This window comes from Haliotis asinina, chromosome 7 (genome assembly GCF_037392515.1).
Source record: "Haliotis asinina isolate JCU_RB_2024 chromosome 7, JCU_Hal_asi_v2, whole genome shotgun sequence".
In the NCBI taxonomy this organism is placed as follows: domain Eukaryota; kingdom Metazoa; phylum Mollusca; class Gastropoda; order Lepetellida; family Haliotidae; genus Haliotis; species Haliotis asinina.
Genome location: NC_090286.1, coordinates 18,695,820 through 18,711,756, shown reverse-complemented (window position 1 = coordinate 18,711,756; position 15,937 = coordinate 18,695,820). Strand labels below are relative to the sequence as shown.

The 15,937-nt window shown below is 37.2% G+C and overlaps 1 protein-coding gene across 1 annotated transcript in view; it reads right to left on the bottom strand.

Moving 5' to 3' along the window:
- Positions 1-769: 769 nt before the first annotated feature.
- The window catches only part of LOC137291852 (succinyl-CoA:3-ketoacid coenzyme A transferase 1, mitochondrial-like), a 38,153-nt gene continuing 22,985 nt past the window's right edge, over positions 770-15,937 (bottom strand). Inside the window, exons 5-15 of the mRNA XM_067823398.1 lie at positions 15,628-15,777; positions 15,159-15,265; positions 13,441-13,609; positions 9,919-10,030; positions 9,733-9,827; positions 6,290-6,411; positions 3,386-3,461; positions 3,217-3,306; positions 2,754-2,834; positions 2,310-2,411; positions 770-2,160 (exon numbers count right to left, since the gene is read on the bottom strand). Coding sequence (XP_067679499.1) covers positions 2,119-2,160; positions 2,310-2,411; positions 2,754-2,834; positions 3,217-3,306; positions 3,386-3,461; positions 6,290-6,411; positions 9,733-9,827; positions 9,919-10,030; positions 13,441-13,609; positions 15,159-15,265; positions 15,628-15,777 — 1,146 coding nt within the window. The 3' untranslated portion in view covers positions 770-2,118. The remainder of the gene's footprint in view (positions 2,161-2,309; positions 2,412-2,753; positions 2,835-3,216; positions 3,307-3,385; positions 3,462-6,289; positions 6,412-9,732; positions 9,828-9,918; positions 10,031-13,440; positions 13,610-15,158; positions 15,266-15,627; positions 15,778-15,937) is intronic.

Genomic DNA, 15,937 nt, shown 5'->3' with positions numbered 1-15,937 from the left:
GAGCAGTAGGCAATAATGAACAAACATCAATGTGCAAGGCAAGTTCAAAATCCAAAACATGGATACATCTGTGGGATACCCGACTGACAAAGGGTCCTTCTGATGTAGAGGTTACTGATGCACGGCAGCCAAGTTGTTTGCATCTCCACAGTCTTCTTCTTGTACTTAAATCCTTGCATCAATATATCCTGTCCCCTTGTCTGCTATCCACAACCTTTCCTCTATCTTCTGTGATGTATGTTTGACTGATGACAAGATAACTGATGTTATATACAATTATACATCCCACAATTAAGTGTAGTGTGATGGGTGATGCATGTGAGGGTCTTATGAACCAGGCATGTGCAGCTATGCGCTGAAACAATCTCATCGTCATGTACTCCATGTGCACAAGCCTACACACCTTTCTAGGTATGGATGGACACAACAGTAGCTCCCATGTAAATGAATTTAGTTCCTTCTCAAATTACCTTAACAAATTCCTTTTCAGTATGGATGGACAACGCCTCATTACATGTGATTAACTGAAAAGGTGAGCTGTCCCTGTGTGGCACATGACCTCACAAAACTTCCCTGAGTGACACTTGTAAACAGTGATGTGCAGCAGATGCAAGTGCCACATCGGAAAACCACCCCTATGGTTTTCCAACACTTACAAGGGAGAAACAGGTTATTCACCAACCTATATAAGATAATTTATACAATATTATTTCCAGTCAATAGTACATTGTTGATTCTTACCCATAATTAAAAATAAAAACAGGCATTATGCTGATAAAATGTTTATTTCATTATTTACATCTCATCACAAACTTTCTATTCTTCATCCAAGTGTTAGAGACTCAAAAAGCTAAGTTTGACTGTCCAGCTGCACTGGTGAAAATATGTGTTCTGTATAACTTCAGTCTTCCCAATTGCATAAAAACATTCTTCCTTAAACGATATGGACATATTACACTCTATGGTGAGAAGTCCCTATTAAAAAGTTACAAATTAAAATGATCCAGTGTGTAAAATAGAAATGTAAGTACATCTAAAAGGAAATGCTTTTACTAAAAGTGAACCTAAAAAGTCATTGACAAGCTTAAATGACACACCATTGCCCAACCCTCCAACCTCACTAAACCATACACACTGAACCATCACTAACAGCCTGTATCTTGAACAAAGTTGTGTGTTAGATCCTGTACAAGATAGGAATGTATCTAACAAAGGGATTTGATTTTGTTCTGCTTAATGAAGACACATGAAAATGCACCTCTAAATACACTCTATGCTGTCAATGATCCAACACTAAAGTAATGTATAAGACTACAAGCAGTAGTAGGATATGCTACACAATACAAGAGTGGAGAAAGTGAGCTGCACAAAGTCATGTTTGAATTTCAGCTACCACAAGATCTGAACTTGTGGGTTCAGTGTGAAGGCTGGTCCAGACAAATTACTGTGGACACCTGATGCTCAAGCCAACAACCATAGGCTTCAATCATGTCGTAGTGATGCAACACTGCACAGTGGAGCACCTCAAACACCTGGGGCACCTATACTTACATTTTGGAAAAGCTTGGACATCCTACACAATCCAGGCATACACTACTGAAGTTTTGACTGATTCAAGCCTGATAACACAGGCTGTTAGAAAGATTTGGTGCTCCATTTTACATGCAGTATAACATTTGATGCAGAATTGTCTATGTAACTCATTCTGTATATGACATAATGCCGTGAATAATCTCTGGACTGGGTCATAATTACATACACAATTAAAAGGATAAGAGAAGGAGGTGACAACAACTAACAGAGATGTGCAACCTGTTAACAGTCTCTCCTGATTTTCTTCCTAATTCATCTCTGTGTGTGCATAAGGGCAAGCATTTCATTTCTCACACAGATATATCACCAACACCTTCAAACATGTACTGGGACAGGTGACAGTATCAATATTGTATCATTCCTTTAAGTTTGTATACATGAACAATCCCCGAGACGTCTAGTATCACACTGTAAATAATAGCTGCATGTTGTGCACAGTATCTCCTGCTGCTCACACCATTCATCTGCACGTTCACCATGACACCTGCACTGACTGACTCCTGGCATACAGCGTACACAGCATCCCTACACCTGGACCTGGGCCATGGGCTGGAGGTTAGGGCACACCTGAACCAGGAAATGTAAAACATCATCTTACGTTTATCAGTCAGTCTTTACTAACATCATCACCTGTATGCTGACATATCTACATTGTGCATCTCAAAATGTTTACTACATGTCTACTAACAGGTTAACCACTGGTTACATGTACTCACCTGGAATTCAGCCCCTGTTGTCTCCACAATGTCCTCAACAGTCACACCATCAGCAATCTCAGTCAGTGTCAGTCCTTGCTCAGGGCTCACTGTGAACACTCCCTGAAGAGACAGAGATTGGGGCATTGATTCTTAAGAGCTGCAAATGGCTGGGATCATATTACAAAATTTCACCTTCACAAAGCTTAAGATTTCAAATATGTTAGAATTACATAGGTCATTATCACATAAAAAACACTTGTATGTTGGGACCTGAATTTCTAGAGCAATTTTCAGACATTGTTGCAATGAAACATAACATTGTTGCAGAGGAAGTTTAGAGAAGTGCAGAGAATACGAGCATATGAAGGAATAATATGGCACAAAATATGGCATACGAAACATATACTGAGACAGGATTTGAAGATTCTTCATTAACCAGCATGACAGCGGAAACAGCAATACCTTCTCTGTGATGATCATATCTACACACTGCTTGCCAGTCAATGGAAGGGTACACTCAGACAGGATCTTGTGTTTCCCACCCTAGAATACAAACAACTGACTGTCGTACACAGTGTAAACCATATGCATACATCAGAGGCACAAGATAGCCAATAAACACTATTTCAATGTTAACTAAGCAAAGACATGGAATATGGTCTGTATATCTGTGACAGGTGTCAGTATGGTTTAAAAACATTATAATTAGGTCAAGTCAAATAATCAAAAAATATGTAATGTGTGGCTTCTATGAAGAATCGACTTACTTGAAGTAATGTGTGTCATGCTGGCATATTACTACAGTTGTCTACCAGATAACATGATAACTGAAGGCAGATCCTGGTCCTTTCACACAGACAAGAATGTTTGGAAAAAATATAAATAAATGTACACCTTCATTGTTTGGTTGATTAGTACACATTACCTTTGCAGCATGCTCCATTGTCACAATGACCTTTGTTTGGGGGCTTGACACAAGGTCCATGGCACCACCCATCCCCTTCACCATCTTACCCTGCAACAAACAATGCCAGTTACAAACAAATGTAATCCAACACTGCAGCTGGGCTGACTAGCATTACTGTGGAACTCACCGGAATCATCCAATTTGCTAGATCTCCGTATCTGGACACCTGCATTGCTCCCAGGATGGTCAGGCTTACATGGCCCCTGTAACATGAGAAAATAGCTACATAATACAAGACACATCATTCTGTTGCTTCAGCCTGTAATTTATCATTCTAGAAACACATTTGAGGATTCGTAGTCAAGAACTCACTTGAACTGAGAATGTGTTTGACATATTGTGATCAGCAACATGACTGTCAGTCTTCTTCTTTAACCCCCTTGGTGCCACAGAGACATATATTTCCTTCATCTTTACCCCTCATTTTGATGTCCAATAAAATCTAAATACATAATGCACACAAATATACTTCACAGTTTTCATAATTCTGAAATGCTGCAGATTAAGCCTTAATCTCTTGTGATGTTTTTTGAAAATACGAGTACATGAATGCCAAAGTGTGCTTTCCACCATATTGGATAGTGTTTACAACATCACGTTTTGTGTAGGTTGGTACTGAGATGCCAATTACATCATCTATTTTTCATAGTCAGTTACCACATATGCATCGCTGAATTCCCCTTACATTTTAGAATGAGACTGCCAATAGTCTTTGTCACTAACACTAACTGTCTAGACAAAACAAAATGAAAGATACTGGGTGTGAAAACGAAAGCTGTGCACAAAAGACTGTACTTGTTTGAAATGTACACAAAAAAATATCCCGATTTCACACTATGGAGCATTTCTGAAACTTTCCTACATCCAGCCATCTAATCAGTGTTTACAATGGCTCAATACATTTAGAATAGAGAGAAGAGTATCGTAGCAGGAAACAGCAAATAATAAATAGACACGATACAATGATATTGATAATTCATAAGAAATTGTCAAAGTTTCCATGCAGCGTGATGCCATGACTGACGCAAAATCACGCCGAATGACAATGGTCATTATCAGCATTTCTGGCTTCTTCTCTTATTCACAATGTTAAGAATATACATATTTAACAATACACAGAGAGTCAAAGTCATTCTGATTACTTACATCTGAAATTTGTGTACAAATGATTCCTGAATCAAGTGACGAGTGCATGCAAAATCCTATGTACCCTTGTCATCAAAGCTGCACTTTGTAAGAAATCAGTCTTTGGTAGTGACGTTACTTGTCAACATTGTTGCACATCTTTGAGACGAAGGTCGATTGAACAAGAGTAAACACAATGGCCCTATCATTCCAATTACACTTTCAGTATTATGATGTATATTTTGCGCATTGTTCAGATATTTGTTTATGGAACTAATTTCAGTAAAGTCCATTTGAGTCAAATCTCCCCAATGAATTGCATTCTTAACACAAAACAAATAATCGTAAATGACTCAAAATTAACACTAAAGTAAAGAGGAAAAATACACCAACTCTGTCAAATTTTGCTATAATTTTTGGCAACAAAATATAAAAGTTGTTTAACAAACCATCATCATTTTCATTTGACACTGCAAGATTTGTGGCAAGGGTGTAGCAACAGTTCCTGTGATGTGCAATATTTAATATGTTGGGACTAACATTGCAGTTTCATATGAACAGGTTAATGAACAGTGATTTAATTCAACCTTATAAGTAAAACTGATAACTTTTATGAAAATGATTTATACATTTTATGAAATGTACACATATTTATTGGTATTGTCTTGTTCACTGAATTTGTTTGTGTCATTTTATAGACAAAACAATAATGAATATTGATTGACAAGGTGTGAGTTTGTCAGAAATGTTCTATGATTCATTATCATTGTTTTTGATAATATAATCAACTCAAATTCATATTGTGATGGCAGGATATCTAACTCAAACAATATTTATATGAAAATTGTTAAAAAAATATATAAACCAGGTCGTCTTAATCTGGACATCAATGTTCTACTATGTGTAGTTCAATAAGCAATCTTTTTGCATCTTTCATTGCATACTTATGAAGAGAAATAGTTACATAATCATAAACAAAGAAATATTATATATTCAAGTTTTGTGAGAAATTATTTTTCATTCACATAAAATTGATGCCAAACAGGTGCATGTGTTGTTCACAATAAGATCTGCAGTAAAACCATCTGAATGTTGATATATTCATGACATTATGTCAAAGGTAAAATCATTAATTTTATGTTTTGTCTACAGAGTGTTAAATTCTGACACAGAAGCCAGGATCTTCTATTCTATCAATGGAAACTGAGTAATTTCAATACATTTGAAGGTGTGGGTGCTGCTCCATTAATACTGATGCAAAAAAACTCAAAATACATAAACACAAACAGAAGAATATGGGAATCTAAGAACTTATGTATCAAATAGGGCCATCAAAATCGCTATTACCTGCTTTCTTGTGTAGTACATCAGTATCTTTTCTTATAAATTGTGAAACTACCCAAAGGTATCCACTGACATTGGGAACTTTGTATTGGAATAGTTTGGTTCACCAAGAACAAAAACCTAACGAAAATATAGCGTCCATATCCACAACAGATTCTATGTGACCTAAAGTTAAGCATAGCGGAGTTATGCCCCCTTTCATTTATGCATGGTTGACCTCTCTGTTGATATTTGACATTTATTATGCATCATTTTTAATGTTGAGCGTATAATATTATGAGATAGCATGTAAATATATACACTTGTGTTGTTCAGACATCTGGCTGTAGTTACTTTGCTCACTCATTCTGTAAAGATGCCAAATAAAAAAAATCGTAACATAGTGCTGTACAGATTCAGGAACACGTAAACGCAATTCTTGCACAACGTTCACTTTTCAAACCTTATGAAAATGTTCGTCTGGAAAAAAACTCTGCATCCAGGGGGTTAAGAACAGATGACACAATGGAGTTGATTGTAACAGAACTGCACATGTATGGAAAAAGTATGATATTGCACCTACCCTCTGATCATGGCAAAAGACTCGTCACTGGAGAAATATGAGCTTCCCTCAATGCTAGTTACTGTTTCCTTGCCTGCATTGATGAGGTCTGCGTCCTCCTCACCAGGACGTGGAAATGGACCCTTTAGAAGAGTGAGGATTCACAGTTATACCACACTTTATTTGAAAATCATACATCAAAAATATAAACAGCAGCAGATATACCTTGGATGATTTACAATAAAACTGTACCACAATCATTATCGCTTACAATGACATCACTAAGCTCTCTGCAAAAGAAACTGGCAGACTGTACTGTTATCCTTCCAGACCCTGGTCACAACTGTTCTAATCCTAATCAGAATCAAAGTTAAGGCTTGCTGATAAAAATAAAATATCCTCCGCAAACCTCTCCAATTTGTAACATTTGTAATCCACTAGAATGACAAGTTCATAAAATATGGAGAGAGTTTAGGATTGAATCCCCATCATGTGGCTTTGGAGGTATGAACATTAAATATGATTTCACACTTCAAGGTGTGTGAACACTTAGAGGGGAGGGTTTCCATAAGGTATGTTGCATGGACACACAGAATTTCCTTATAGGTGAAATAGGTATCTCAACAGCAGAGGGTAATATCCTGGGAGAGGAACACAGTAACTTGTTAAAGTGAGTGAGTTTAGTTTTACGCCGCACTCAGCAATATTCCAGCTATAAATAATCGAGTCTGGACCAGACAATCCAGTGATCAACAACATGAGCATCAATCTGCGCAATTGGGAACCGATGACATGTGTTAACCAAGTCAGCGAGCCTGACCACCCGATCCCGTAAGTCACCTCGTACGACAAGCATAGTCGCCTTTTGTGGCAAGCATGGGTTGCTGAAGGCCTATTCTACCCTGGGACCTTCAGGGGTCACTTGTTAGAGTGTCATTAACCAATGAAATTTAAGTATTCAACATTAAAGTAAGATAACATCATTTATTACTAGAGGTATGACAATACAGAAAAGTCACGATATGATATGTATTGTGATATCTTGGAATGATATGATAAGATTCAATCCACATCATGATATACTATCTTTAGCTATTTTCTTTAAATAAGTGTAAGCATATCAAATTACTGTGTAAATTTTTACATAAAGGTCAATTTGAGGTGAAAATTAACAATTTTAAGGTCTATGATATGTATCACAATACGAAAACAAGTATCGATATATTTATCGTCTGATAAAATATCACGATTATCGATACTATAATATATTGTCACAGCTATATTTATTACCTACGTACCAATAGGTAGGTGCATACTAATCTCGTATGTCACACAAGTGTCGTATTGGGTTGACCTGTGTCCTAACGATTTGACCTGAGATTCTAACAATTTAATTTGATAACCAATGACCTCTCAATTACATCATGCTGCGATGGAACTACATTTCCATTCAAAACAAAACAATTCATTCTACAACCTATGTGCATTGTGGGAAGGCAAACATTGCGAATGTGTCCGTATCGCTCTTTAATTGTCAGTTGAACTGAAGCATTACATCTGTTGAAAAACAAACGCAATGTTTCCATTGCCTTTCCCTTGGTACTGGACCTCTCTATCGCTCAGTCAGATACCATAGGAAGGACAGTCGTTACGTATAATTCATATGTAATAAGACCTTGTGTAGTATTCTCTATTTATGCATCTTGACATAAACACACCAATCAACAGCCATGAGTTACATCCATGGGGTTAATGAAAGTGCTTTTCATATTCATGGCATTTGCTTGCCTGAGCCAACAAATGGATGCATATGTGTAGGTCACAGAGCTAAGTGAACAATGTCTGTTATGAATCAGTATGGAGCTTATGTCCAAAATACAACATTATCAACAACAACATTTACAGATCAGTGTTTGATTATTTCAGTACATCTGTATAAGAATTATTCTAAGATGCTTCGGTGAAAGATCAAAGGCACCGACAATACTTTTTCAGACGATAATGTGCACTTTTTGCATTACGTCACAATGTGTTGTTGTCGCTGCGCCATTCAAGTCTGCCCCCTTGTAATCGAACTTTTTTTTGCATTACGTCACAATGTAACCGACGGCACGATGGATGTCAGTTGCCATTGCCTCATACAGCATCCAACAGTAAACTGCTTCGTCACATCCCGTTTCTTGGTTTGCAGTTGCATCAAACAGCTAACATCGCCGGTGGAAACATTATGTTTATGTTTTCCGAAGGATAAAATGCCCGTAGTTCTACTCAAAACTTTAGAGAGACATGGTAATGTTTGCAATGTTTACATTCCCACAATGCAATCGTGGAATGTCACATGACTAGTCTGCTTCAGCTGAATGTACTGATCTAAACTTTCGTTGGTAGTAGAAATGAGACGGTCGTTTTGCCTTGTATGATTTAAGATAATCACAGATGTAATTAAAATGATCTGGAGAAGATATTTAACCCGAACATAAACCTTCCCCAAACTGTTCATCATTTGTTTTTCTAGTAACGTTTGTCTTAACGTAGGGGGCTGACACGTCAAAAGAACAGTGCGTCAGTTAGCCCTGTGCGAGTACACCATGTACTGTATTTCTTAATTCTTAACCACATCTGAATATATGTGCATGACATAACAATACATTTGGAAACAGTGCATGAAAGTATGGATGCCTCTCAACACTTAATATGAGCATCATACATACACCAATTTGAACTGTTTTTTAATAGTTTGACTAGTTTAGGGTAGTTACATATGGTGTACTATTTCTAAATTCCTAAAGGGATTGTAAAAGCAATGTATAATCCCTATGAAAAACATCTAAATGTATGTTTGGCAAACGAAAGATATACATTCTAAGCCATAAGTATTCAAATTTTTACAGTTGAGTATATTTTAATATGGGACTTTTAAGAGGGCCTCCAGCTGCAACTTGGGAGGCATGGTGGGCAAGATGTCCAAGGCACCAGGCTAGTGTTGCCAGGTCCACCTGTGTCTGGGTGTAAAAACCTAGGAGTGCAGACTCTTTCAATACGCAACCCCTAGTGTACCTTACACAGCCCTGTGTACTTAAAAGAATGCAATAATCCATTTGTAAATAATGAGATGATGGCCTCATATATATATATATACAAAGATCTAGTTGCAGGTACAGCAATGTGCAGAGAATCTTGGTCAAAATACTGTGGCCATGTGTCCCTGTCCACCCAGCTGTGAAAGGGTATCTTGAAAGGATGGGAAAGTCGCATTAACTTGATGCGCCTATTGCCTGCACAAGATGTTGACAAGGGAGTTGACATTGAAAATTATGATGTGCTGTTGAAATTGATATCCAACGATCGAGGGAACAAACAAAGGGCTTTTCTGCATGCACCAGGCATGGACTACAGTGCTATATAAATACCAACATTTTTAATAATAACACATGCAATAATAATATTTATAAATAATAACCTACCAGTCCCAGGATGCCGTTCTCACTCTGCAGGTTCACATTGATGCCTGGACGGATGAAGTTGCTGGCCAACATGGGCATTCCAATACCAAGGTTCACTGACACAGGTTAAGTAACATTTCCACATTTACACGTACCATGCATCTGACAATATGCTTCAAGCCGTCTTAATATCATTAGGAAGGATACCATACATGCCATCAAGGAACTCCACAGCAGCTCTCTTTATTATTCTCTCCCTCATCAGAGCACCAGCATCATGAGATTCATCACCAGTTTTTTCCTTTGTCAACCGCAACCTCTGCAATACAGTAATAGCTAGAAGTACGAGGTGGTCTCCCAGCTGCCTGACACTGTGTTACAGGTATCACTGGCCAAGAAGAAATCCCTGCTTTCAATATTAGCATCAACAAAGCTGCTTTGAAACATAAAGCACCCTAGAGCACCCTCATTTCAGTCTAAGTTGATCATGTCTCGCTTGTAATACTTTGTAAATATGACTCTTTATACAATACATTGTAAAAGTTTGCTGTCATGTACTGCTGTGAAAAATGTCAGTAATCAGTGGAGACATTCTGCATATTTTCCAAATAACTTACATATGTAAGTGTCAAAAGTCCAAATTAGAAATTATGCCAGATTAAAGTAAAAATACATCCTTGTGAATGTATTGAAGGTGTTGTTTCATAAATAAAAACAAGATTCTGAAACATTCCTGTCACAAAAAGTGGTCATAATACTCTCTCAATGTGGCTAATTGATTTATGATGAAATTACTTTGTGTCCATTGTCTTGAACAAATTTACCCATGATTGCTTGATAATAAATAAAGCTGTGCCAGTTGTGTTATCAGAGACAAGATACATACCTGGATACTACACATAGTAATCAGTGTTACAGACCACTTGGCTGATAACAACACCAAGCACTTTACTCCCGCCAGACTCGTCTTAATATATGAATGCACATTACACACATATACCTCAGTGTTTCCATGTTTTTGAATTACAGTGGAAAATGCTGAGTCATTGTGATACTGCAATAGTACATTCAATACATGTACTGTACAGGGTATAACAATCAGATATACCACACATACCACTAATAATTGTCTGACATTGCTTTGTTATTAATGTGTCAAGGATATCAGTTATATTCAATGCATCCAAATCATTCCAACAATGTAAGATAACCTACATATCTGGTCACCTGAAACATCACACAGTGATGTAACTGATTAGCTACCTGTGTGATGATGTTTTTGTCTTTCATGACATTCCATATTTTGTTATGTGTTGCATCAAAATCTGTGTTTATTATGACAAGACCACCAAGAATTACATCTAAACACAGTGAATTGTTTGCACAGAATTAAATTGAACCCAAAAGGATTCAAAACCTGTGTGCAAGCAGATGAAGTCATGAGGTGGCATGTGAACCAGGCTTCAGATGTGATGCCTTGCTGAGTACAAGGGGGAGATAAGCAAGTGTTTTACTCAAAGATTTCTAACAACATACACAAGTAATGGTAAGCTGTGTGGTGGAAAGCCAGCCAGTCAGGTGATGTATTATCCTGGCATAATAATATTCAGTATGCTCAATGTACTGGAGTACATTGTGAACCTATAATCTGTGTACATACCCTATCAATGTGTGACCGAGATACTTTCTGCCATATCTATATCTACTGACAATGAAACAAAATGCTACATCATAAATGGCTTTAACAAAGATCTACAATGTTTAGAATGTTAAGGCCAGTATGGAAAAAATAGTATATGAAAAGAAATATGAGAGTTAAAGGTATGTGAAAATATCATTTGTTACACACAGTGTTCTAAAGGGGTGTACTTGACTGTAAGCCCCATGCATTTCTACAATTCCTGATGTGCAGAACACATTTATCAACCTTAACATCTCTTTATTTAGACTATCTTTTAAAACCAACATTCAATAGAGAATAACTAAAAACAACAATAATCATTATATTGTATTTTCAATCTAAGAGTTTGAGTTACATAAATATGCCAACTCCAAAATTTTGAAGCAATCATTTTTTTTAAACAGCCTCATTCCACCCAAGATCTAGGTCATTTGTACAAGCAGTGTTGTGTGTCACGTGACAGATATGAAAGGCTGTACAGTTCGTGCACCCTGGCAAATCTGTCAACATGGTTTCATATGCTTTGGCCATTAACCAATCTGATTTGTAGTAAATTATGTTTAGGTTAATAATGGGTGTTAGCTTACAAAAATATATGTCCAGTCGAATTTTTGTGAAAATTAGTATATATTGCATAGAGTATGCAAATCGACAGCATTTAGCTACTACACTCCAGTACCACATGAAGAAAACTGTTTAGGACTTCCGAGTTAGCATAAGCCAATGAAGCTGCTGACTGCATCAGAGAAAGTAGAACCTTACACTGTACTGGAACACTGGCAATGCGATGGAAATTTTCAGTTTAAACTAGTTCATTCTGAACTCACATCAATTAATCAGAACACAACTAGTAAACACCATTTTAGTCATTCTTGATAATGGTCTAGTCCATTTATTGTCATACCAGTGTTTGTGCCATCAACAAGGGATCATAGAACAAACAAGATCACTAAAAAAGTAGATTCACAAATGGTCAATGAAATTTAAGATAGTTTTTGAACTTTATGAAAAAAGGTAAAATAACAAGAGCCATCAGAAAATGACATATCCCCCCCTTCCCGAACACATTTGAAAGGACAAATCATCTGAAGGTTACTTGATATTTTTTAGACTAAGTTTGAATTGTTTCCAAGGAAATCATGAAAAATATAAATGCCTTATAACTGTAAACAGCAAAAGGCACCACTTGAAGATCTGTCTCATATATCTGCCAAGATCTGTTGAAAGATATCAAATGGTTTTCAAGTTGTGCTCCGACAACGAAGCCCATACTTCCGTTTTGAGACTAGGTCCGAATTGTTTCCATGGAAACAAAGAAATGCCAAAACTTTGCAAATAGCAAAAGGCACCACTTTGTGGTCTGCATCACATGTCTGCCAAGTTTTGCTGAAAGTTTTCAAGTTTTCGAAGCCCATCCCTCCATTTTGAGATTAAGTCAGAATCTTTTCTGTGGCAACTGGGAAAATAATAAATCACAAAAATGTGTAAATAGTAAAAGGCACCACTTTGGGGTCTGCAACACATATCTACCAAGTTTTACTGACATATATTAAGAAGTTTTTGAGTTTTTGAGAAACGAAGCCCATCCCTCCATTTTGAGACTAAGTATGAAATGTTTCCATGGAAACCGAGAAACTAATAAATCACAAAAACCTGTACATAGCAAAAGGCACCACTTAAGGTTCTGATTGATATATCTACCAAGTTTTGCAGAACAATATTGAACGGTTTTTGAGTTGTGCTCTGGAAACAAAGCCAACCCCACCATTAGACTAACGCCAAAATGTTCCACGGAAAAACAAAACAAATAAAAATGCCAAAAATTTGTAAATAGCAAAAGGCACAAGCATAGGTTAAGATTATTACATCTATCAATTTTGGTCTTAAAATATTGAATGTTTTTTGAGCTATGGTTTGGAAACAAAATGATGACTGAGGGACAGACAACTATATATCCCCACGCATTACATGCTGGGGGGATAATAAAAGTACATCAATCTCGTGTGGCTTACCCTACAGAGAAGTGCTACAAAGTATGTGTTACCCACCTCAATCCTCTTCTCATACTTTGGTCCACGGATGACACGCTGTACATAAATGTGGGGCACATGGACATCTTCTGCTGGGATTTCTCCAACATCCACAATCTCTTCCACCTCGGCTATGGTGATTTTTGCAGCTTTACACATTGGTGGGTTGAAGTTCCGTGCTGTCTTCCTGCAGCATTACCATTAGCGATGGTCACTGTAACTTTCAGCTCTAATACTTTACACAAATACTAAACATGAGCAATTGCAAGAGAGTGAGTTTAGTTTTATGATGGTTATAGCCATAAAAAACACTATGATAGTGGGGGGACACCAGAAATGTGCTTAACACAAGGTGCCTATGAGGGAACCCAGATCTTCAGCAAGATGGGCCAATGCAAAAAAAAAGGTTACCAGCAGCCCCTTAAACATACAGTCAAGTCTGAAGCAGACTATCCAATGATTAACAAACTCGAGCTACACAGTTGGGAAAATAAAAACAAGCAATCAATCAAAACATTTAGCATCTTCTAGGGACAGGCATAGGCTTGTAAGGACCTTTCCTCCACAGGTAAACTAATAAACTTGTGACTTATACTACTGGAATAAAGCAATTGGTCATATTTGATATTATGTCATTTTCTAACGCCAAAAGATAATAACCTGATTTGTGGTGATTTGACACTATTCATCACGACACATCCTTAAAGAGATGTGGAGTCAAAGGTCAGTTCATAAACATAGTATTGGGGTGTCCACAACTGGCAGTGATCCACGCTTAACAAGGACAACACACAGACAACACTAAACCATTGGAGAAAGCTTGGGGAATGTTGTTTCATATCTGAATCCACACTTGTCCCAATTCAGCTGTAAAAGGCTGAATGCTCCAAGCAGTCAAACTGGCAATCTGGAAAGGATTCTTTAGCTGGTTGGGTCAGCCAAATGTGATTGTCTTCCTGACGTGAAATCACGAGGTCCAAGACAAATCTCTTGTGTTCTCATTATGCTGAAAACATCTCCATAGAAATGAGACTGTGTTTGACAGACACCAAAATGTCTGGTCACTTCATTTTGGGCTATTCTAGTCTCCAGCAAACCCACGGTATGGAGGTGTAGGCCTTCTGTAAGTCATGGTATGATGTACACATAGTTTATGTTGTTTTCCACAACAATCAAAGCCTAAAGAAAAATCAACCATTGTCCAATTTTCAATACTATGTGTTTGAACACAGGTGTCAAAAAACAAAAAGTTCATTATGACCAAATGGCAAGTGCCATCAAATTTCATGCAAAGTGCTTTGCTGCACATTTAATTAGGGTTAAATTTCAATATATCTTTAATTTTAAGCGATTTAATGTTGTGCACAGTTACCTTTGTCAGTATATTTCTAAGAAGTATAGATTCTAAAATCTGTATACTGTGCAAAGTTAGAGTGCTAGTAGTTACCACAATGTATAATTCGAAATCACTCATAACTGTTTTGATGGTGATCATTTGCTGGATGTCAGTTTGAAGAAAGAAAAGACCAGCAACGATCTCTTCTCATGACTTTTAAGGCAACTTCTTAAATAACATTACTAATATTTGCATTGTTGGAATGCATTGTTGAAATGCTCTCTTTCAATTACCCCTTTTTCTGAGCAATGGTAGAAGAAACACAGACATACAACTACCCAAAGATGACATACAACAAGCATAAACTGACTTGCTTGACTATACTTGTGCCAGTACCAACCTGAATGTGAGATTTCCAGCTTTATCAGCCTTCCAGGCTTTTACCAAAGCAAAATCCCCTGTTATAGCCTCCTCCATGATGTATGGGACGCCATTGAATGTTCGACTCTGTCACACAAAGAAAGGGGAACTTACAATGTATAACAATACAATAAGTAGACAGATTTACTGTGTTACTGATGTGGGTGAGTTTCCAGTAGTTGTGATAAACACTACACTCACTGATATGAGTGAGTCACTAGCACATATGTTCTAAAAATGATCTCACATTGCATCAAGCTGACCAGACTAAAGTGTCCTTGTTGTGCAAAGTTTGGCACAAGTACACAACAATCAAGAAGCAAGTAACAACATAAAACAACAAATACGAAAGATTTGGAATGATATTTCCAGAAACGTCAATGAATATGGTTTGCAACGTGAATCAAGGAAATGTTGTTTATTAAGAATAATGTGTACTACAATATTACCTCCCTTGGGTTGCTAGCAATGTCAATGGAGCCATCTGAATTGTATTTGATAGGTGCCCCTCCTTCATGTATGAGAGTGCCATAGCCAGTAGGCGTGAAGAAAGCTGGAACACCAGCACCACCAGCACGAAGCCTCTCAGCAAGAGTGCCCTGAAGTATTACAAAACGTTACTCAACACTCATAAATAGTAACATCATTAAACAAAGGACATATGTATGATAATTTCAACACTAAAAACTCATCTCAAATCATTCACAAATGTTAAAATTTCCTTTCAAAGAAATGAGTGGATTTAGGTTTACACTGCAT